Source organism: Chlorocebus sabaeus, chromosome 7, assembly GCF_047675955.1.
Source record: "Chlorocebus sabaeus isolate Y175 chromosome 7, mChlSab1.0.hap1, whole genome shotgun sequence".
Taxonomy (NCBI): Eukaryota; Metazoa; Chordata; class Mammalia; order Primates; family Cercopithecidae; genus Chlorocebus; species Chlorocebus sabaeus.
The window spans coordinates 72,211,841-72,234,879 of NC_132910.1; the positions used below are offsets into that span (position 1 = coordinate 72,211,841).

General features: G+C 37.8%; 1 protein-coding gene across 1 annotated transcript in view; it reads right to left on the bottom strand.

The window, feature by feature from the left end:
- The window catches only part of TNIP3 (TNFAIP3 interacting protein 3), a 53,049-nt gene extending 31,072 nt beyond the window's left edge, over positions 1-21,977 (bottom strand). Inside the window, exons 1-3 of the mRNA XM_073017827.1 lie at positions 21,857-21,977; positions 3,100-3,186; positions 111-191 (exon numbers count right to left, since the gene is read on the bottom strand). Coding sequence (XP_072873928.1) covers positions 111-191; positions 3,100-3,186; positions 21,857-21,967 — 279 coding nt within the window. The 5' untranslated portion in view covers positions 21,968-21,977. The remainder of the gene's footprint in view (positions 1-110; positions 192-3,099; positions 3,187-21,856) is intronic.
- Between the last annotated feature and the right edge of the window lie 1,062 nt (positions 21,978-23,039).

Below are 23,039 nucleotides of genomic sequence, written 5' to 3' on the forward strand. Positions count from 1 at the left end.
ATAAATACTGTGACCTGATAACAAAACTAAAAGGCACAAGGATAATACATTATTTTATCCTCAGCATTAATCCATGGCACCTGTGGCTTTAGCGAATCTTTCTATGTTACCTCTTTTCTCTGTTTTTCTAAACACCTTATCTTTTGTTCAAGAGAATTTGTCAAGTTCTTTCTTGTTGATGATTCAGCACACTAAAAAAAAGAAAAGAAAAGAAAAAAAGATTGAAACAAAACTGTTTACAAAATAAACAGAAGTACTGCTCCTCACAAACACCATGCATTTGGCCAACTCTCCTGTTGCGATTTATAAAAATACCTGATTCTAGCAGTAATAATCCTCACACCCTAAGTCCTTCACAGTGGCTGGTGGAGGAATCAGCTTCATATTATGTTTTAAAATCCTTTATATAAATTAGTTACCATAATAATTCTGTAATAAATTATAAATATATCTATATACTATAATGGGTAAGTCAGAGATTAAAATTTTATGAATTTGGATTTCAATCCTTTTCCAAAAAAATGACAATTCAGAAATCAGGTAAGTTTCATGGATATATTTTAGGCATTTTTATAGTAAACATTTCAAAAAAGTCATTTTGGTAGCTGTGCCCATGAACATGTATGTGAGTAATATTCTGAAAACTAGACCCAATAAAAGTCAGAGGAACAACAGAATCATCAAGAATAAAGACAAACAAATACAGCTATTACTGTGTAATTACTGTGTAATTTTAGCCAGCTCCTTGAATAAAGTCACTAGATGACTAGTTTAGATTAATAATAAATTACTGTCATAATGAAAAGTTTACCACATTTCTTTTCAGTTATTTTTTTTTTCAGGAGTGAGAGTATTCATTTAAAGATAACACAAAAGCTGTGGAAACTGTCTGTCATCTGCCTAAATCAACTAAGAACAACATTTACTTAAATAAAGGACTGATTCCTCTGTAATAATTCAATAATCTTATTACTATCTCATCCCAGAGTCATATAAGTAATACAATGAATTGGGTGATGAGAGTAGTTCCTACATCTGTAATCAGTTTCAGCCTTATTAGTTACCGTGGGCCACTAAATTGCTTAAAGTTGTTCATGAACAATTAAGAAATATTTTCAGAACATGTTGTGGTCTTTGCCAAAAATGTGTAGAGGAAATTGTTCTTTTGCAATCATCATGGTATTTCAAGCACTTTTTTCATCAGAAATTATTTATAAAAGTGTATTTTCTATCTTTTCTCTGTTTATTTATGTTTCGGCATTTTAGGGTTTGATGGTATTTTATGTAAGCATAGATGTTCTCGTTTCCTTAGCTTCTTCCTATTTAGACCTATGTTACAATTAAGACCACATTTAAAAAGAGACAGCCTTCTATGGGTAAATAAATTCTGAATGATTATATTTGCTTTTGACCTCAAGAAACTGGTCTGGCTGAGCACCAAGAGTGACACTGAAACCCAAGTGACAAGTATGTTGGGGCCCATAGTTGGACCTTCTTCTTTTTGGGAAGACTTCCAAGAAACTGGACCCATTCTGGGTTAGAACAGACTAACTATTAAGCATCTTTGATCTGGAAAATGCTGTGAGCCAACCCTACTTAGTGTATCTTGAGGTCATCAGCAAAGTAGGGCCACAGTAAGACTGGATTTTAGAACAGTGGTTCTCACCAAAAGAGCACATCAAAGTTTCCGTTAAGCTTGCTAAACGTCAAGCATCCTGAACAGTGGATCAGAATTTCTAGAAGAGCAGCCAGGGCACCTCTATTTCTAATATATTTCCTAGGTAATCTTGATTCACACTAAAGTTCAATATATTCCCATTCTAGGGAATAAATTATAGGTGCTCAAAAATGGATCCTCTCTGTTTGTGATGTAGACAAAAAATGTGTCTGTGATTTTGTGACACACAAAAATGTGCCAATCACAAAAAATGCTTGTGATTGGCAAGCATTTGTATGTCCCTGATTTTGGGAACCCAGATGTGGAACAATGAGACAGTGTGCTTTTTGTTTGTTTCCCCATAAATAATTTTCTCTGGAAGAAAATTACAATATGTTTCACCCTTGATTTTTCTTTTATAAATAAAAATTACTGAAAATCTAGATACCAAATCTGCAAGAGACTCTATTTGTAACTGCAGGAGTACCAGTTTTTGAAATTCATAAGTAATATTCAGTTATAAGTGGGGGAGGATAGGAGGGAGGAAAGATAGAAAACATAGTGAATAGGAATGGCATGTAAGTCACAAATGTATCACCAGAGCTTTCTCTGGAGATTAATCAACATTTTGCTATAGTTCATATGTCTCAGGTTTCTATAAAATAAAGCAAAATTAATCAAATACAAAGGTTTGGGGGACCTTTTCCTTTGTATTTACTTTGCTTTGCAGTTCTTAATGAAGGCATCTGATTTGCAGTAACTACAAAGATTTTCAGTCATTGCTTCTAGTAAGGGCTGCTTACAGAACAGTTATTCCCTATAAATAATTTCCTGTAATTATTCCTTGTAAAGTAGAATTTGTGTTCAAAGCATATGGGCACTTCTTTCTCTATGATAACATCCTTACCAATGTATATTCAAGGTCTGATGCTACTAAATTAAAAACTTAAATGAACAGAAGTTTCCATTTAGTTTCCCATTATACCTTGGTTATCTGTAAAAGAAAACTAGAAAATATTTGAATTCATTCATTCAATTAGCAGTAGTCTCTGTTGCTGAACAAAATCTATGGTACCAATTGTAAATATATAAAAATGTTACTACAGATACTCTATTGTTAAAATATGTTTTATTTCTACCCACACCAATATAGTATTCTTTTTAGATTTTATATAGAACCAAATACCTCTAAATGAAGAACAAAATAAGGAACCCACAGAATTGGAAGGCTGAAAGGAATTTAAGCCCAGTGGGTTAAAAGCAATGTACTGGTTACTTAGATTTTTTTTCTATGTTACATAATATTCGTTAAAACTACAGAGCAAATCTTAGCTAAAGAAAGCAAACTAGCCATTTCTATTCTTATTAAGTGCAAAATTAACCACTAGAAATGCCATCAATGCTAGATGTGATCAACTCATCTCCTAGAAATATGTTCTTACCTCGTTATGCTCTGTAGAACGTTCTGCAGCAGTCATTCTAGATGTGCCCTGTACAAAATGTGCCATGGAAGCTGTTTTTCCTGGAGTCTTGGAAAGCAGAAAGAAAAAGAGGGGAAAAATGTCTCTTATGATATATTTTAGGGTGAGAGCAAATATACAAAATTTAAAAAACACACATCACCATTAACTCAATAGAAAATAGCAGCAATAGGTTTTCATGAAAAATGAACAGAAGTGACTGTGGATAGGAATTACACAGAATAAAGTTATAAGCACTGCAACTGTGATTTTAACTTTTCTTCTCTTCCAAATAGGGATTTCCCAGGATGTCAAATAGGCAGGCTGTGACTAAGACCTGGGGCAGATTAGCCTTGCTATGGTATGTAAATCGTCATTCTTCCTTTACTGGCAGTTTCTCCCACTGGAAGAGGAAGTTCTCCACCACAGAAAGCCTGGGCAATCCAAGTATTTCCTCAGTAGCCTAACTGCTATAAATTCATTGTATTTCCCAGAGCAATTAGGTAACTGTTGACTTTTTGACAGCTCGGTTTCCCTAAAGGCAAGATTTTCTGGCAATGCCTTCTAAATGTGAGTGTAGCTTGGTAGAACTTAATGAGTCATACATAATTCTATAAGTGCTACTAATTCTTATAGAAATAAAAGGGAAAATAATTCATCGGAAAGAAAATGGGCATTGTTTGCAAATCTAATCTTCTGTATTGGCAGAAAGGTTAAACTTGCCTCTCAAGTTTAAGACTGTCTTTTCTATAAATCAAGTCTAGATTTTCTCCATGACTCATTTGAAGTGAAATCTTCTCATGGAGAATCTTTTTAGTTTTAATTAGTTGACTGCTATCATTTTAGGGGCCTTGAGGTAATGGAGCACTACTGGGTGGTACAGATAAAAGCGTGGAAATGGCAGATACTTAGAGCTACATAAATGAACTGCGATGGAACAGAAGACCTCATTTTGGACTTGTAACAAAAAAAAGAGGCAAGGAATACAAAAAGGGAAAGAATGTGTAACTAAAAGGAGAAAAGAATTTATAGTCAATCATTTAACTTCATTAGACCTGCCTACGAGATATTCACATATATATAGGATAAAGCCTTAAACTCCTAAAATTCAAAAGGGAGTGATTGAGTGTCCCATATTTGGCCCTCCCATTTCTCCTGAATATCTTCCCCCACTCTCCAACTCTCCCCTGTGCTCCAACCATCCTGACTGACCTCCCTTTCCTGAAATGAGTGAGCTGGTTCTACGCCCCTGAGCTCTGTGCATGCTGTTCTTGCCACCTCAGATGTCTCCTCTCTGGGCTCTCCATCCAACCTTGTGGCTGGAGAAACCTACAGTCAGTGCTTCTATTTCCTTCTGATCTTCTCTTGACCTCCTCTAATCAGCTAAGAAGAGCCCTTCATCATGCATTATGATTACATATTTCCATGTTCCTGTATTCATCTCTGTGTCCACAGCAGCCAGGCACTGAGCTGTCTGGCACACAGCAGGCGTTCAACACATTTTGCTACATGAATAAATGGATGAATATCTATATAATGATATACCAAATCGATGAACTTTTTGCTAGTTTGTGTGTGTGTGTGTGTGTGTGTGTGTGTGTGTGTGTGTGTGTACTTTCTTCTGGTTTCTTGTTATGTTTTGGTCTATGCTTGAGTGAAAGGGAGTGACGCTGCTTTAAGGCAAAATCCAAAAATACAGGTAGGAGTCAAATTGTTCATTCAGGGTTCTGAAAGTAAAAGTTACAACTCACATAAGATCTGACTTTAGGGTATAGAGGCCGCGATTTCCTGAACTGACACTTTATCAACGCTAAAATCTGCTCATCAGAAAAGAAAAAGAAAACTCTATTGTAAAAATATTTTTCTTCTGAAACATACCACGCACATACACATTCCACAGTTTTATACAGTTTAAAGTTCCCTTCAGCTTTAATTTGTATTTGGTAGTAATAAACTAGGGATGTGGTAACATTGACCCAGAAAAGTGGGTCGGAAGAACATTTTCTTGCCAGGAAATACCATCCTTGGCATTGTGCCTCTTGAGTCTCCCCTGTAAAGTAGCCTGATGCACATACATTGTTAGGTGCGATGGCTTCTATTAAATGGAAATTCTATACCTTTACGTCTTTCATTACAATTCCTTTTCCTCTTCTACTATGCAGATAAACAACAAACAGGTTTTCCATTAGCTCAAGAGAGCCATATGATTATTTATGAATAAGTAATAACTCTTCTAAAGAACCACAGTTTGGTTTCAGAAAAACAAGACTTTCAATAGGCCATCCCTAAGAATTAATTGGGTCTTTTCTGTTACATATGCTCTCTTCACTTCACCTCCATCCCTTTCACATTGTGCCACATATTTTAAGAGTCTGGCTTTGAGTCAAGCTTTGTTTCATGAGAAGTCTCGCTAGCTGAAATCATTTTCAGAGAGACAGAGGTGTCATTCCATGTTTCCAAGGCTATTGTGAAGAGTCTTCATTTCTGAAGTCACTAAAATATTATACAGATGAAATAAAATTAAAATTAAAATTAAGAAAGGGAAATGTGGTAAAGGAACAAGGACTACCAGTCACTGGTCTGTAACCATCATTCTAGTGGACAAAATTATCTTAAAATTAGTCCAAGAGGAGAGCACCGTATTTCTACAAGTTACCAGAAGCATTCTTTGGCAGGTAAAAGAAACGTGGCTTTTTCCTTTGTATGCTTTTAGAATGGGAGCTGAAAAACCTTGTTTGTTTCCTGAATCTATTTGCATGAATTTTTAAGTGTATGTGCTATGTAGGTGGGAAAGAGAGGATCAGTAATGACTAGAAGATCTAGCTCTAGAATGTGATCTGGATTCACAGCTTGGCTCTACCACTCCCTTCTTGTGAATTTGGTCATGTAAGATGCTTAAGGTCTCTAAGGCTCAATTTCCATTTTATACAATGGGATAGTAATAGTATTCTCCCAGGGTTGCTATGTGAGCTTAGATAGTAATAAGAATTTGACTCTAAAGATAGGGCCATCAATCAAATTATTTATGAAACAAATAATATGACAAAAGGAAAGGGAAACCCACAATTTATACATCACTCACTCTGTACTTGACATTATGTGGGTTCCAAAGGAAAACAAAAGCAAAATTCCCTGCTTATGATGAAATGTACATATACATACACACATGTGTGTGGCTGTGTGTGTGTGTGTGTGTCAATATATATACTTGAAAAACTAAACAGTAAATGAAAGCTGGGAAATAAATAAGAGATAATATTTATTAATATATATAAATGAGATAATATAAATAAATGAGACAATAAGGCCTGTAAGAATTCAGAGGAGAGAGTGTTCATTCTCACATTTAATAGCTATGGAAAGAGTCAGAGTTTCTGCTGGGCCTTGAAGGGTAGATAGGATTTTGATAGAGAGTGAAAGCTGAGCTCTAAATGCTGTAAAGGGAGCAAAGTAAGAAACAGAACACAACTGGGCAAACTTAGGTATGAAGGATTCTGACAAATCCAGTTTAACTAGAATAGGATCCATGTGGCATTTCTAAAGTTGATTTAGACGAAAACATAAAATATTTTAATTTCAGATTAAGACATGTTGACCTTATAGGCCATAGGGAGTTACAAAAGACCTTTGGGCAAAGGAATTACATGATCAAAGTGGTTTTTTAATTGGTTTTAGTTCATCATGTATTAAATGGGAGAGATTGGAAACTGCAATGTAGTTAATATTGCAATGTAATAATATTAGCAAAACTAATATTCAAAATGTTTATTTTAACAGCCTGTGACAATCAAAATATTTAGCAATCAGTTCACCAGGGGCACTAGGAATGGACCATACCCCTGGACTCGAGACTCCTATATTAATTGCTTAATTGTCATCTCCACTTGTATGCATAATAGTTGCCTCCTTCTTTACCTGACCTGTTTGATCAGGATAACTTAGTTTATGATTTTCCCTGAAAAACTTGCCTTCCCTCTTACAATTAATAACACCTTTTATTCTCCAGATTGAAAATCTTGGAGTCATCCTTGACTCCTCTTTCTCTTACATACTGTATCCAACCTATCTGAACATTTTGTAGGCTTTTTGAAAATACATCCAGACAGGGGAGGAACACATTACCACAAAAGCCTAGAGACTTCTCAGTTTAATGAGCAAGTGGCAAGGTGAAATAAACTTACCTGTTTTTTTTTGTTTTTTTTTGTTTTTGAGACAGAGTCTTGCTCTGTCGCCCAGGCTGGAGTGCAGTGGCACAATCTCGCCTCACTGCAACCTCTGCTTCCCAGGTTCAAGCAATTCTCCTGCCTCAGCCTCCCGAGTAGCAGGGAATACAGGCATGTGCCACCACACCCAGCTAATTTTTTTGTAGAGACAGGGTTTCACCATGTTGGCCAGGCTGGTCTCGAACTCCTGACCTTGTGATCCACCCGCCTTGGCCTTCCCCAAGTGCTGGGATTACAGGCATAAGCCAACATACCCGGCCTTTTTTTTTTGTTTTCTATTTTTTTGTTTTGTTTTGTTTTTGAGACAGAATTACATTCTGTAGTACAGGCTGGAGTGCAGTGGTGAAATCATAGCTCACTGTAAGCTCCAACTCCTGGGCTCAAGCAATCCAGCTGCCTCAGCCTCTTAAGTAGCTACAGTTGTATACCACCACCCCTGGCTATTTTTACCTTTTAAATTTTTGTAGAGATGGAGCCTCACTATATTGCCCACACTGGTCTTGAACTACTGGCCTCAAATGATCCTCCCACCTCAACTTCTCAAAAAAAAAAATGCCTTTTAATAACTTTTTCAAAATGAGGACTTTGATATTTGCTTCCTGATTTTATTCATAGGAACATTTTTAAGAGCATATCCAGCAGTGACTGATCTCTGGCTGTTTGTCAAACCTAGTTCCACCACTTGCTAGTTATGTGACCCTGGGCAAGATGATGGGCATTTTTGCATTGACACCAACTCACCATCATCTCTTAGCTGGATTATTGCAATAACCTAAGGGCTTTCCTGCTTCTATTTTTGCTCCTACTCGCCCCCCCCCATTATTAATACAGTGGCCAATGCGAGGCTTTTAAAATGTCATTTCATGCTCAGAACCTTTCAGTGGCTTCCCATGTCACTCAGAGTGAAAGCAGAACTCTTTACAGTGGCTAGCAAGGTCCTACACAATCTAGCCCCGGGCCCTCTGACCTCATTCTTGGTATCCTTCTGTTAGTTCTTTCTGTACCATGTCCTGGCCACACTGTTGCCCCTTGAACCTGCTCTCTCTTGCCTAGAACTATCTTTTCCCTAGATGTCCACATGGTACATCCCCCCACCTTTGACAGGTAATGGTGTAAGTGACCTCTGTTTATTGAGTCTTTACTTGGCCTCCCAATGTAAAATTGCTCTCCACCAGCACTTTCCATTCACCTTTCCTGCTTTATTTTTCCATAGCACTATATTTTTTTCTTCTTTTTGTTGATTGCCTCCCGACACTAGATTGTAAACTCCATGCTAGCAACTTTTGTGTGTTGTGTTTATTCTGTATTTCTCGAGGCTAAGGTAGTGCCATGTTAGTGCCTGCACATGTTCACATGGGACTCAGACACACACAAATTGCCTTCTTTACCCTGAAACAAATTTATGATGTTCTCAAATCAGGTATCTTCTCAAGAGATACGAGATCTAAAGATCAGAAACTTCAACTTTTTGGCTTCCAACTAGTAAATCACCTCTCTTTGTTCCCCTAAACCTGGTTTTGAACAAGCAGAGTCAGGGGATGGGGTGTCACAGATTCCATAGCCTCTTGGGGGATATATGCTCATGTCCCTCCTGGTTGGAACTCTGAAACAATGCTCCTATGCAATATAGTGAGGTTGTTTGCAGTCTGTTTTGATTATACACTTTTAGTTTTTAGGGCACATCAGATACATTAGAAGGCAAATCAGCTTTTGTTGACAAGTCTGTAGCCTCTATAAAACTGCAGACTTTGTGAAATCCGTGTTTAAAGATTTCTGACTGCCCCACAAAGCAGTAAACAATCTGACCCACCTTGACCATCAGCTCCTCTGTGAAGGCTCCCCTGGTCCTCCAGAGTGGAGTTAGCGACTTCCTTCCTGAGATCTCATGGTGCTTTGTGAAGCATTAACTCTTGCACTTATTGTAAAGTAGTTGTTAATTGTATGTACCTTTCTCCTCTGAGATGCTATAAGCTTCTTGAAGATGAGGTCAGTATTTATCATTTTAGCCTTGGGAACTACCACAGTACCTTCAGGGTACAGAATAGTAGTACAATACATTTTTATTGAATGGGTCCATTTATGTATGAATCTATAGTACAAAATCATAGCACACCCCTGCTTTTGAGAACACAGTCCAGAACACACAATGACCACAGGGATACACAAAGTTACAGGCTTTGCCTCCAAACCAGAAATGATCAGGTAGGACTGTTAACACATGTTTAAAGAGCTGGCCTGTTTCCGTGTATTTTCTTTTTATTCATTTTATAGGAAAATATTTTACTTTATCCTATTTTGGTTACATGATCAATATTCTTTAGCGTTCTTACAAATGCCTCTTAAAATTTTTTACTTGATTTTGATTACTATTTAATAAATAAAAAATATAAATAATTATATGTGCTATGGGAAAAAATTTAAAAGGCAGAACTGTTGTCTTTAATGATATTTTCTACATTTGCATGGTGCTTTCTAAGATCTTATAAGTTAATATATTGAAGTATTAACTGATGATCCTCCAAAACACACACTATTCTTTTGTTTTATGTAGCTAATTCTTTCTTTGCTCGATAAGAGATTTTTTTTTTTTTTAAAGAAGGAATCTTGCGCTGTCACTCAGGCTGGAATGCAGTGGTATGATCTCAGCTCACTGCAACCTCTGCCTCCCGAGTTCAAGAAATTCTTCTGCCTTAGCCTCTCAAGTAGCTGGGATTACAGGTGCCTGCCACCACATCCTGCTAATTTTTGTACTTTTAGTAGAGTTGGGGTTTTGTCACATTGGCTAGGCTGGTCTCAAACTCTTGACCTCAGGTGATCTGCCCATCTCGGCCTCCCAAAGTGCTGATATTATAGGCATGAGCCACCATGCCTTGCCAGTAAGGGATATCTTTTGTCAGCTTAAGTTTGTCATAGAATAAAAAGAGGAAAACAGCCCCTGTTTGGCCTTTGCATTTCAAAATAGACTCTCCAAATTCTAGATACCATCTGGAAAATCAAACCTTTGAATTTCAAAAGCTAATGTTTTCAAAACAATTTTTAAAGATTTAGGCTAATTTATTTTGTGCAATTTATTTTGAAATGCCTCAAAAAGTAACATGAGTTGATGGATTAAAAGAGGGATGGATAGGCCGGGCGCGGTGGCTCAAGCCTGTAATCCCAGCACTTTGGGAGGCCGAGACGGGCGGATCACGAGGTCAGGAGATCAAGACCATCCTGGCTAACCCGGTGAAACCCCGTCTCTACTAAAAAATACAAAAATCTAGCCGGGCGAGGTGGCGGGCGCCTGTAGTCCCAGCTACTCGGGAGTCTTGAGGCAGGAGAATGGCGTGAACCCGGGAGGCGGAGCTTGCAGTGAGCTGAGATCCGGCCACTGCACTCCAGCCTGGGCGACAGAGCGAGACTCCGCCTCAAAAAAAAAAAAAAAAAAAAAAAAAAAGAGGGATGGATAGATGGATGAATAAATGGCGAACAAGTAGAGTAAAATGTTCATGTTCATGGCAGAATTTTGATGGTGGGTATATGTGTATACCATACAATTCTTTCAACTTTGCTACATGTTTGAAATGTTCATGATACAATGTTAGGGGGAAAGTCTGAATTAAGGCATAAAAACTTATACTAAGAATAACTGATTAAAAAAATGAGTAGATGAAGAGTCAGTGTAACCTGTCCTTACCACTTTCACCATCTGTCCCAGAAGAGTAAAGGTTTCATGCCCCAGGAAAATGAAAATGAATCAGGCAAAAAGAGTACTGCCTGGATGTTTCTCAGTTCTCATGAGGCATGGAGCCCTACTACCCTATTTCTTCTTCTTCTTCTTTTTTTTTTTTTTTTTTTTTTTTTTTTTTTTTTTTTTTTTTTGAGATGGAATCTCACACTGTCACCCAGGCTGGAGTGCAGTGATGTGATCTTGGCTTACTGCAACCTCTGCCTCCTGGGTTCAAGCGATTCTCCTGCCTCAGCCTCCCAAGTAGTTGGGACTACAGTCATGAACCACCATGTCCAGCTAAATTTTTTGTACTTTTAGTAGAGATAGGGTTTCACCATGTTGGTCAGGCTGGTCTTCAACTCCTGACCTCAAATGATCCGCCTGTCTGAGCATCCCAAAGTGCTGGGATTACAGGCATGAGCCACCACACCGGGCCCCTATTCCCCTACTTCTAGGTATTCATCTATCATCTTCCAAATTGCTTACATTGAACATCAAAGAGCAGAGTCAGCTCCAGCCTTACTCACTGGGTTAAGTCCAGGGAAGGTACAAACCTTGAAGAGAATTTCTCCACACTACCATGGTACACAGCTATGACATGGCCTTACGACTTGTCTAAGTAGAGAGGTCCTGAGACAACTCAACCCTAGAGTGGTGTGGAAGCAGAGCCAGAAATTTCCTATGCATCCTGAGAAGGATGAAAGAGTGGCTAACTGAGGGTTTGAGGGGGCCTCAGAGTCAAATTGAGGAGGATGTAGTGTTTACCACATGACCCTAAGGATAAGAGATATCCTGAGTGACCTGGAAGTGTTAGTGATTGCCAGTGAGGATATAGGCCAGTGAAAAAACCCACAAGGGATAGACTAAATCAGTGCCAATGGCAGTGTCAGATGGGGGATCACTGTAGCCCTGATGCCTCCACCCCAAAGTTGCCAGAAAAATACATAATATCCAGTCAAATTTGAATTTCAGATAGACAACAGTTTTTTGTATGTTTGTCCCATACAATATTCTGCCATTTATCTGAAATTTAAATTTAGGTGGATATCCTATATTTCTATATGCTACATCTGGCAACCCTATTTCACCCAGATTATTTCACAAAATCTGTTCCACAAACCCCTAGGTACCATTACGTGAAGGGATAGGGGAGAATTCTTGCATACCACTGCACAGAAAATATAAATTGCCCGAGAAAAGACTGAAGTGACTGAAATTTTCTGCAGTCAACTAGATAAATTATTTTCCAAAGGACAAGCTACAGTTCCTAGAATGGAACTAAATTTAGTTTAGAAAACAAATAAAATTACTATTTTGTACTAAGGAGTTATGTGGTTTAAAATACTTTATTTGCTTCAATCTGAACTTCATAACAGCCCTGTAAGAAGAGGTATCTTTAATGTTAATGAGGACAAAGTTGAATTTAGAGATGGCAAATGACTTGCTCACAATTATGATGTAACAAGTGGGTGGCTGAACCCATATCAGAGTTCATTTAGTCTTCCTGGTTTACTTCCCCGAAAGAACCTTTGATCTATATTGGTAGACATAAATAACACACCTAAAAATTATAGCAGGAGACATCATTTACCAATGATGGAAAAGCAATGCAGGGGCCCAAGCCATTAGGAATATGATTCAGGGAAGTTTTATGGGAATTAAGCATTTTTTGAAGGATAGATATGAGGTAGCTTGACCTTTGATGTTGTATCCAAACAAAATCTTAACAAATTCCCACTATTGCTTGCCTAGAGATTAATTTCCATTTCCAAAATAGGAATTAGTGGTTAGAAAAGAGAAATTCAGTCTTTAAAAACTGTATTAATCAGAAAAGAGAAACTCAGCCTTCAAAAACTGTAGTGGTTAGAAAAGAGAAATTCAGCCTTTTAAAACTGTAATTCTGTGTTTGAGTTTTTTTTAAAAAATTCTTTTCTCCAGAAGGAAATTAGCTGCTGATCATTTTATAGCAATGCAGATCACTCTGTTTTTCTCTTGTACTTTGCTCATGTGTTGAGTTCACCTTCATTCGTGTATGCACTTTTTTCTTTGAGATGGAGTCTGGCTCTGTTGCCCAGGCTGGAGCACAATGGTGAGATCTCGGCTCACTGAAACCTCTGCCTCCCGAGTTCAAGCAATTCTCCTGCCTCAGCTTCCCGAGCAGCTGGGATTACAGATGTGTGCCACCACGCCCAGCTAATTTTTCTTTGTATTTTTAGTAGAGATAGAGTTTCACCACTGTGGCCAAGCTGGTCTCAAACTCCTGACCACAAGTGATCCACCCACCTCTGCTTCCCAAAGTGCTGGGATTACAGGCGTGAGCCATTGCACCCAGCCAATGTATGCATTCTTATATTAAATACTTATTGATTATTGTCTGTGGACCAAGTATTGTGCTTAGTACTAGAATATGAAGATGAGCAAAAGGCACATCTCAGTTGTATTTTCTGTTTTCTGAATGTAAAATCTGAACATTAGAGGGGACCACTCCATTGATGATGGAATCTTTTCTGCATCATTCCTGCCAAGGGGTTGTCCAGATTAGCTTGGATACTTCAGGTGAAAGAGAACTACCTTTTTCCTGAGGCAATATATTTCAACACTGTATCTATAGATTTAGACACTATTTTTAAATACCAAAAGTTATAATTATAAAAATTAAGAGACTAGGCATGGTGACTGACACCTATAATCCCAACACTTTGGGAGGCTGAGAGGGAGGAATTGCATGAGCCCAAAAGGTTGAGGCTGTAGCAGGCCATGATTGCACCACTGCACTCCAGCCTGGGTGACAGAGCGAGACCCTGTCTCTAAAATAATAATAATAAGCAAAATTTAAAAAATTGAGAAAGAACATGTGCATATAAAGATGATACAGGTATATGGAAAGGCTAATGGTGAGTACTCAAAACATGGGTGATACAAAGAACACATACCGGAAATGTTTTGTCTGAAAATAGGCCTGACTCAAAAAAAAAAAAAAAAAATCTCCCAATATGCTAGCCTAAAAAATTGCAAACATTTGCTAACTCAGTTTTAATGACAAACATTTATTTTAAAAAGAAATCAGAATAGCTATCTCCTTCACTGGAAAATAAAGGAATAATTGATCTTATTTTTTTGCTATTTATTCTAGAGTCCCATAAGAAAGAAAACATATTTACATACTTTGTGAGTTATGCCTCACTCTCACCACAAGTACAAAATAAAGTAAAAAGCGTTTTTGTTACATTTCATCTAGAAGGTGGACATGAGAATGACATGAACATTCTTCAGCAAGAGCTTACAGTGTCCATTTTGCTAGTACTGTTCCCAAACCCATTCAAAAATATTTTCAATCAAACTAGAAATAAGAAGGCTTACTTGAGAAAGAAGACTTATTGATGCATTAGATTCCAAAACCCAGCTTGGGTTGAGATGTCCCTAGGAGACATCCACATCCTGTCACAAAGCTAAACAGATCAAGAACATCATGAACACATTTGCTAAACAACTCTTATGAACACGTTATTTATGGTATCTCTCAAGCCCAATATTTTGCTTCCTTAACATTGTCATGATGAGTTTACACATTTCCTAACCCACAGGCTTATGCTGTTCTTCTTCTTACATTAAAAGGAATACCTATCCAAAACTTATTCAGATTTACTTACTGAAGTCATGCAAGTCTCGAAGAAGACAAAAGGCGGAGTGATAATTCCAAAAGTAAGAATAATACCTTTGGCTTTAAATGTCCATTCAGTAGAAACCCTAGACCTCAAGTGCTTTTTCTTCTCTTTGTAGGGTTCTAGGAAGACTTATATTCTTCTAATTAACATTTATAATTTCCACACAGATGCCACTTTTCACTTCAAGTCTTGATTAATTCCACTACCAAGCCCCCCAGTGTTGTCATCTGCTCCCCTGCCCACCCCATTAACCCAAACTGGAACTGCCCGGACTGTTGTGTTCACTGAGGCAGAGAGAATCCTCTTCTAACTACTGCTTACATCTTCCAAAAGATAATCTGCATCTCCCAGTTTTCTGTAACTCTTTCTTTTGTGGAACATGGGACAAATTCTCCCAGTGATAAAACAGATGACTTCTGAGTAAATAGAAAGCATCCTACTCAAATGCGTGTCTTATTTATCAACAAGAATGGAGCCTCAGTTTATATCCCCGTTGCACCACTTCTTCTGTCCTGTATAGAAATTTCTGCCAAGCGGGTGTGTGGCTTTCAAAAGTTAGGGAAATATTTTCTCTCCTTAATATTTATGAGTTTTAAATATTTGGTCTTAGGATCCAATTTTAGTTCACAGACCTACGTCTCTGTTTTCCTGGGATGTCTGGTGGTGTACTTTATTAGAATATAGAGTTCAAGCTGGGCATATGCAGCAAGATCTCCTTATCTGGATGTATACCTGATATTCATGTAGAGTGGAATCCTTTAAAAATCCTTGTAATGAATGGAAGGAGAAATATGTCATAAATTAACCATGGGATCAAATTAACTCTATGGTGATATTTTGGGAAATACAACCTGGCCTATTTATCCACTAATTTGTTTAATTTGGAGGGTTTATAAAACTTTCAGAATCAGAAGACTAAACACTAAGAGCCAAGCTTTACAGATAATAGAAAGATACATGGTTCATTTAAATAACTTCACCTATGTTGCCAGTAATGAGTTTCGAATGCCATAAGGTGCAGCAGCTGAGCTGACAGGTTCCTCACTGCCTGAGAACTTGCAGGCAGAGCTTTTCAGCCAGGTATCCAAAGGTTTCCCAATGAAAGTTTAACAGATCCTCACACAACAATGCAACATTTTTTTTTTCTAGCAGAAAAAATAGATCAAAACATTCCACAGCTACAACCTTTGAAATTAGATAATGAGATTCGAAGAGGAAGTCAGTTATTGTATGAGAAAACCATTAAAGAAAAGTTTGAAGCTCAAGCTCATCCTACTAGCATTGTGATGATGATGATGATGATGATAGTGTTGTGTTGATTTAGCACTTTATATTTACAGAGTGCATTTTCACTCACTTTGTATAATTATCACAACCCATTGTACAGATAAGAAAATAAGATTTTGATTAAAAAAAAAAAAAAAACACAGCTTTCAAAAAAAGGGAAATAAGAAAAGGAAAGCCAGATTTTTTTTTTTTTCCCCAACAGTGTGGTTACAGAAAACGTGTGTCAATTTACGGTAGTTCGCAAGAAGTTTTTCCCTCACAATCTTTTGAAGTGTCATGAGTATATATTAATCTCGGAACCAACCAAAGCAATTTCTCAAGGCTTTTTACCTTGGGAAGAGTGTCCAGGTCTAGAATTTGTCCCCAGCCACTGGGAGTTCCTCCCTGAACTTGTATCAAAAGTAATTAAAAGCCCATTTCTAGTTCTGCCTCTAAGTTAAAATCAGAAGCAATGGAATCCAAAGACAGGATGGGGCTTTTAGGTAAATTCAATCCTGGCAGGATCTGCTTAAAATTTGGGCATTTTTCCCTTTCACTCCCAGGTTTCATCCTTGTTTTCAAGCATTATTGGAACGTATTTGTTTATCCAAGACATACAGTTCGAGTATCCTGTCCCTTTCTTTTGTATTTGAAGATATATGACTGCAGGTTCATATATTATTTTCATAATTTTCTCATAATACTTGGACAATAACTTGGTTACATATAGCTTTCATTTAACATTCATATTGGAACCTTAATGTCATTCTCACTTAGGTAATTATTTTTCCTTTGCCTACAAGACTTTAAATGACCTTTGATTACTAACTTTCTACTTCAACTGTCCCAGAATATAAAAGCATACTTTCATGCTCATGGAGTTCCTCATGTTCATCAATAGTGGTTTTCTGTTTCCTCAAAGCAGTGAGTCAGTCTGTTCATTTCTCTTATAGTAATTCTTCTTCTTTACATATTCTTGCCAATAGTAGCTGAACAAAAAGGGAACTTGACATATATCTCAGACTCTTTCACTAAATAATATCTCTTTTATTCAGTCGCACCCTTCACATCCCATAAAGTCATAAAGAAACCAATTTCCTTCTCCTTGAAAGGGAATCTTATACCTTATTGTTCTTAGGCTAACTTCATTCAGTGTGAAAACGAGAGAAGTCTTCTTCAGTCCCTGTCATTGGCTCACCCTTGTCTTAACCAAATAGAGATTTTCTTATATATTTCCCTTTCTATCAATATCTCAGCAAAAATGTGAAGGTCTTTGTTTTGTTTTGAATATAGGATTTCTTTCTGCAGAGTGCTATTGTGTAAATAATAGTTCAGCAGAGATTCCACCTGGAAACTAAGCCATGTTTACTCAAAGAATCAAATATTTGAAATACCTGCAGAGGACAATTGAGGAGGATATGCCAGTGGTCTATTGGGATAAAGAATGAAGACTCCTGGGGGCTGTTCTGGGAGAATTTACCCAGGAGAGAGAATCAAGTCACAGTGGCTTGATCCAAGTTTGGTGCTTTAAGCTCAAAGAGGAGGAGTTAGCCTGATGACAGTATCGTTCCTGACACCAGCTGGAGCTCTGGTCTAGTCTTCAAATAACTCTGAAGTGAGGGAGGGAAAATTAAAAGTAGAAAGTACAGGGCAATTGTTTTCATTAGACAGATTTGAGATTAGGTCCAGAATCTAAATCCCCTTAGCTGTACAATCATGAGAAAATTGTTTAGCCGCATTGAACTCCAGTTTCCCCATCCATAGAGGGGTAAAGATGAAATAGGCTAATGAATAGAAATACTTTGCAAAATGCTGGCCAAGAGTAGGTGCTCAATAGCCAGCAGCTAAAACTCGAACAAGGACAAACTGAAAGGACTGTGACCCTCCGGCAAACACTGGAAGTGCAAGCTAATGTTGGAAAAGAAGAAGTCTCTTCACCTTGGTCACAAGAGCAATAGTGTTTGGTTGCATTTGGAGTTCTCGAAGACATATTCCACATTGAGCACACTTGGCATAGTGAGTGGTACCCAACAGTGCTCCAGAGAGTGGTACAGCAAACTTTGAGAAGCAAGGAGTTTGAGCACCCGAAAACTTTCAGCAGTCAATAACTTCATGACACCAGGATGGGTAAGACCAAATGGCAGCTTCCATACAAGAACTGAGAGATTGAGCTTGAGTGTACATTTTATACTCCCCTGCAGACTCTGAGAACTATTTGTAAAGGAATTATAGGGATAAATCAATTGTATATTCAGTGTTACCATGTCTCATGAAACCAAACAAGTTGTTTACTACTGGTGCTTTTTAGAAAATTCTATGTTGTGATACTTTATACCTTCATGGAACACTTATACCCCATCATCAAGGAATCCATGAGTCTCTCATAATTCATATGAGAGAAAATACTTAGATACATAAGTGATCACAAAAGCAAAATGATGAAGTCTATAAATGACATATAAAGAAGATAAAGAAGTAGGACAAAGCAGGGAGGGGGCTGAGTAATGCCATGTGGGACTAGAGAGGGTGAAAAGGTTTCAAAACAAGAAAGGTTTGAATTGGGATTAAAAAAAGGCAGTTCATCAAATGGGCAAGGAAGCAAGGATTTCCAGAAAGAGTAAACAGCATGTGAAATGATAGCAGAGGAAACTTCATGGTTTGTTAAAGGCTTATTGGTAGCTAGAACACAGGGTGCACTTTGGGAAGCAGCAGAATATATAGAAGACACTAAAACACTACAGGAAAAATATGTACAAACTTGGCTTTCTATCCTGATACAACTTTGTGAATTTAGGCAATGTTTTAAAATTTCTATGAACCTTAGTTTCCTCATCTGGAAAATGTGGATAAAGACAGTCATATTTAAGTGTTGTTGTAGGTAGCAAACAAAATAAAGTATTTACCCCAATACGTATTTACCCCAGCAAGTATTACATCCTTCTTCTAATGTTTTGTTCTAAATGTGGCAGAAGCTGTATCTTGGAGGAATGTATATATGATGCAAAGGCATTTGGATTCAGTGATGTATGTAAAGAGATCTACTTTTAAGTTTTAAGCACTTTTAGGTTTTAAGTACATCAGTAAGATCTATGTTAATAAAATGAAGAAAAGGAAAAAAGTCCAAAGATATAATGAAAGCAGATTAGACCTTCCCTTAGGGAAGGTCCAGAGTGAAGGAAAGATGGCACTATTCTGTGAATGGTGCCACCTGAGTCGTGCAGCATGGTGGCCCTGAAGGAATTCAGGATTCCCCCAAGTATGGATGACTGGGTGCCTAGTGATCCACTCACCAGCATAGAAAATGTGTGTGTGGTGGCTGGGGTGGGGGAGGGATGACAAGCAGATATAGCAGGAAATATATTGAATTCACTTCAGGAAAGACTGAGTGGAAAGAAAGTACATGTAGAAAAGCACTCCATGTTTAGTAAGTACACGTGTCTGGAGTCATTGTCATATGTTTGGTAGTTTAATGAGCCCAGGACAGATCCTTGAGTAACACTAATGTAGCACAAGTAGGTGACGTAAGGGAAGTCAGTGAAGGTGAGTCAGAAGAAGAGACCAGAGAAAAAAAGCGGGGAGGGGTGGTGAGGGTGTCTAGGGATTAATATTATAGATGTCAATGGAGTAAGACATTTTAAGGAAATTGAAAGACTAAGTAGTGTCAAATGCAAATAAGAAGACAAGTGAAAAGTAAAATGCAAAATGACCATTGGATTGATCCAGATAGAGGTTATTAATGGTGTGATAGGAGAGGGAAAGTTTTGTATGCTGTGATCAATGAGCTTGGCTATGTTGTGTAAGAGTGAGTTCAAACATTACCCATAAAAGAAGATGAGGTCTCATATATGTTTGAAGTGAAGGAAAACGGTACATATTTTGAGCTGGTGAGAGGTGATGGAGAGATTGGAGATACAGGAACCCCCACACTGTTAAGTGATTGGTCTTATCATACAGTGGTGGTTTTCAAACTCAACTCGGTCCTCACTACTACTCTGCAACTCATTTTAGTTTTACTTATCTCTTCTGTCTCCCTGCCTTCCAACAGTCATTTCATATCTTCCCCAATTCTCTTAAGCCTTGGGTCTCACCTCTCACCCTCTCAGTCTCTGTAGATGTCTTTACCTCATACTTCACAAAGAAAATAGAAAACATTAGCTAAGAATCTGCTGCCCTTTGCCTGGAAGTATAAACTGCAGGACAACAAGCAAATTTCCTCAATGAGGTCATAGGAGAATCAATGTCTTATAGAGAGAGACACAAGTTTCAGTGAAGTCCCAAAAGGAGACATAACCTGTAGCTAAGAGGATGGTAATAAGGTTGTAGAAGAGGTTTTTATCATGTAAAGAATGACAAGAAGATGAATGAATAGAATTGCAAGGAGGTCAGTCATGAGCAAATGGGTCTTAGAGGATGATAATGAGAGGATATGAGGATGAGGGTACCAGAGGGAATTGATATTATCACCATGAAATTTCTTTCTGGAGTTAGACAAGAAGGTGGCTGGAAAAAGCACACATTTTCATGAAGGAATAAATTTCTAGTTGAGATTTAGAGGTGTATATGTGAGGGCTTAGAGTTTGGATGAGAAGAGCAGAAGAAAACAGAAGAAAGAGGCCTTATTTGACCTCTTAACCATTAGTACACATTCATCGGTAACTCCAAACATAAAGACAACCTGTTAAGGAAGAAGTAAGTTTTTAAACAGGAAAAAGTGACTAAATGCAGAAAGCACACAACATTGTTCATGACATGAATGAAAAAAAGAGGTACAGGAGTATCCACAGCATATTAAGTGAAAAGGGTAAGTTAACAAGACAGGGGTGTGTGTGTGTGTGTGTCTGTAAAAGACAGGGATATCCCAAATGCTAAGAGATGGTCTCTATAGGTGGTAAGTCTACTGGTGGTTTCAGAGGCAGTTCTATGTTTAGTGAAGCCTGAGGCCTATACAATTCTAGGATTTCCTTTAAAGGAAAAAAGAAACAAATTTATAGATGCAAATTAGTTATAAAAGTAAATATTTGTTTAAGGGAGCCCATGCTCCATTATCTCCACAGCAAATCTGTCTCTACATGATTTTTATAGTTTTCTGTGTTTATCCATATACATTTTCTACACTGAGTAAGAACTTCTTTAGAAAGAAGAACTAATGTTATTGTTAAAAAGAAGTATAAATTACTTTTTAAAATGCCAGCCATGCTCTCAAACTACTCACATTAGATTTTTTTTTTTTTTTTTTTTTTTAGTAAGAATCATGAAGATAGTTTTTAATTGGGAGGACTAGAGTTTAAGAGTTCATGTTGTCATAGGATTTATGTCAAGAAAGTCATCTGTAAAATTCCTAGCTTGAGCCTACCCTTGAATTTTATTTGCTTATATAAAGCACCATAGACAAATACCCTGAAACAAGTGGAAGTTCAAAGTCAAACAACTCCTTTAATCAGTGAAATCTTGCTTTTTCTTACAAAAATACAAAATGAAACAAAAACGACTACAAAAAATCATTGACATGAGTTGTGCTGATTTTGGTAACCCAATTTAAACAGGTTTACTTAAAATGGGTTAATTCCTCCCAGAAAAGAGTTATCCCTGCCTTAAACATTCTTTCTAGTAGCATGATCTCCTCACCTTCTTGTAGTCACAGCTGCCTGGACACTTTAAACCGGAAAGTGCCAGCAAATTCTTCTGCTGAAGAATTTCTTTAGTAACAGGAAGTGGCTGTATGAGAGAAGTTTTATACTGCTTTACTTTATCCTCTCAGCTGACAAGGAAGTACATGACTGACTGTAAATGACTTGGGGACTGTCCCCGCAAATTCTTCTTGGTGAATAAACTGCTGAAGGGTAATCGAGATAAGGAGAAAAAAGGTGTTTTCTTACCTTCGGAGAACACAGATTTCTGTGAGTTGGCATGGCCTGTGGGGTGAACCCTTTTGGATGAGGAGAAGCATTTCTCTCAATCAGATCCTGGATTTTTTTGTCCAGCTCCATGCTTTCACATCTGCCCAGAAAGACATGAGAAAGTTACGTTATACAAAGGTAATTAAAAATTATTCAGGGGTAGAGTGAGCTTATGGATGACATGGAGGTGTTAGTTATGTATGATACTTCTCTACGATCTCCCAAACTCTAATCTCATTATGTTTTCATTAGTGCATGCCATGAGAGCACTTTGAAAGAGCATTAGAGTTTAATTTTCTCTTACAAAGGAAGATATGGACAAGTTTAGGAACTTTCAGTCTGAGAAAAATGGCAAGAATTGAATCGAACACTCACAGTGAGTTAGGTTCTTTCATGCATTTTCTTATCCAATGTGCACAGCAACCTATTAAAGTAGCCACTGTCCCCTGCATTAGATAGGTAAGTAAACTTGAGTTTAGGAAGTTAACTAACTTAAGGGAAATCAAACTGAAGCATCGGCAGGGCCAAGATCAAACTCAGACCTATAGAATTCTACAGCCTGTCTCAACCATTTTTGCTGTATGTCTTCAATTAACCTGAAAACAAATCCCTAAGCAGCTACTTGCCACCAAATGGAAATAATATATTACAGCTGAAGAGTATCTGGAAGCCCCCTTAGGAGAATCTAGTCCAGCTGCTTCTCAGAGGGAGTTGCTCACAGTCACATGACCATTAGCTGATAACACCAAGATTTAAACCAGAGCTTCCTACTCAAATCAAATTTTTATTTTTCCTTTATACCAGGGGTCCCCAACCCCCACTGCCAGTACGGGGTCTGTTAGGAACTGGGCCACATAGCAGGAGGTGAGAGGCAAGCAAGTGAGCAAAACTTCATCTGTATTTACAGTCCCTCCCCATGGCTCACATTACCCCCTGAGCTCCACCTCCTGTCAAACCAACAGCGGCATTAGATTCTCATAGGAGCACAAACCCTATTGCGAACTGCGCATGTGAGGGGTCTAGGTTGTGTGAAGCTTATTGTGAACTGCACATGTGAGGTATCTAGGCTGCCTGCTCTTTATGAGAATCTAATGCCTGATAATCTGTCACTGTTTCCTATCACCCCCAGATGGGACCATCTAGTTGCAGAAAAACAAGCTCA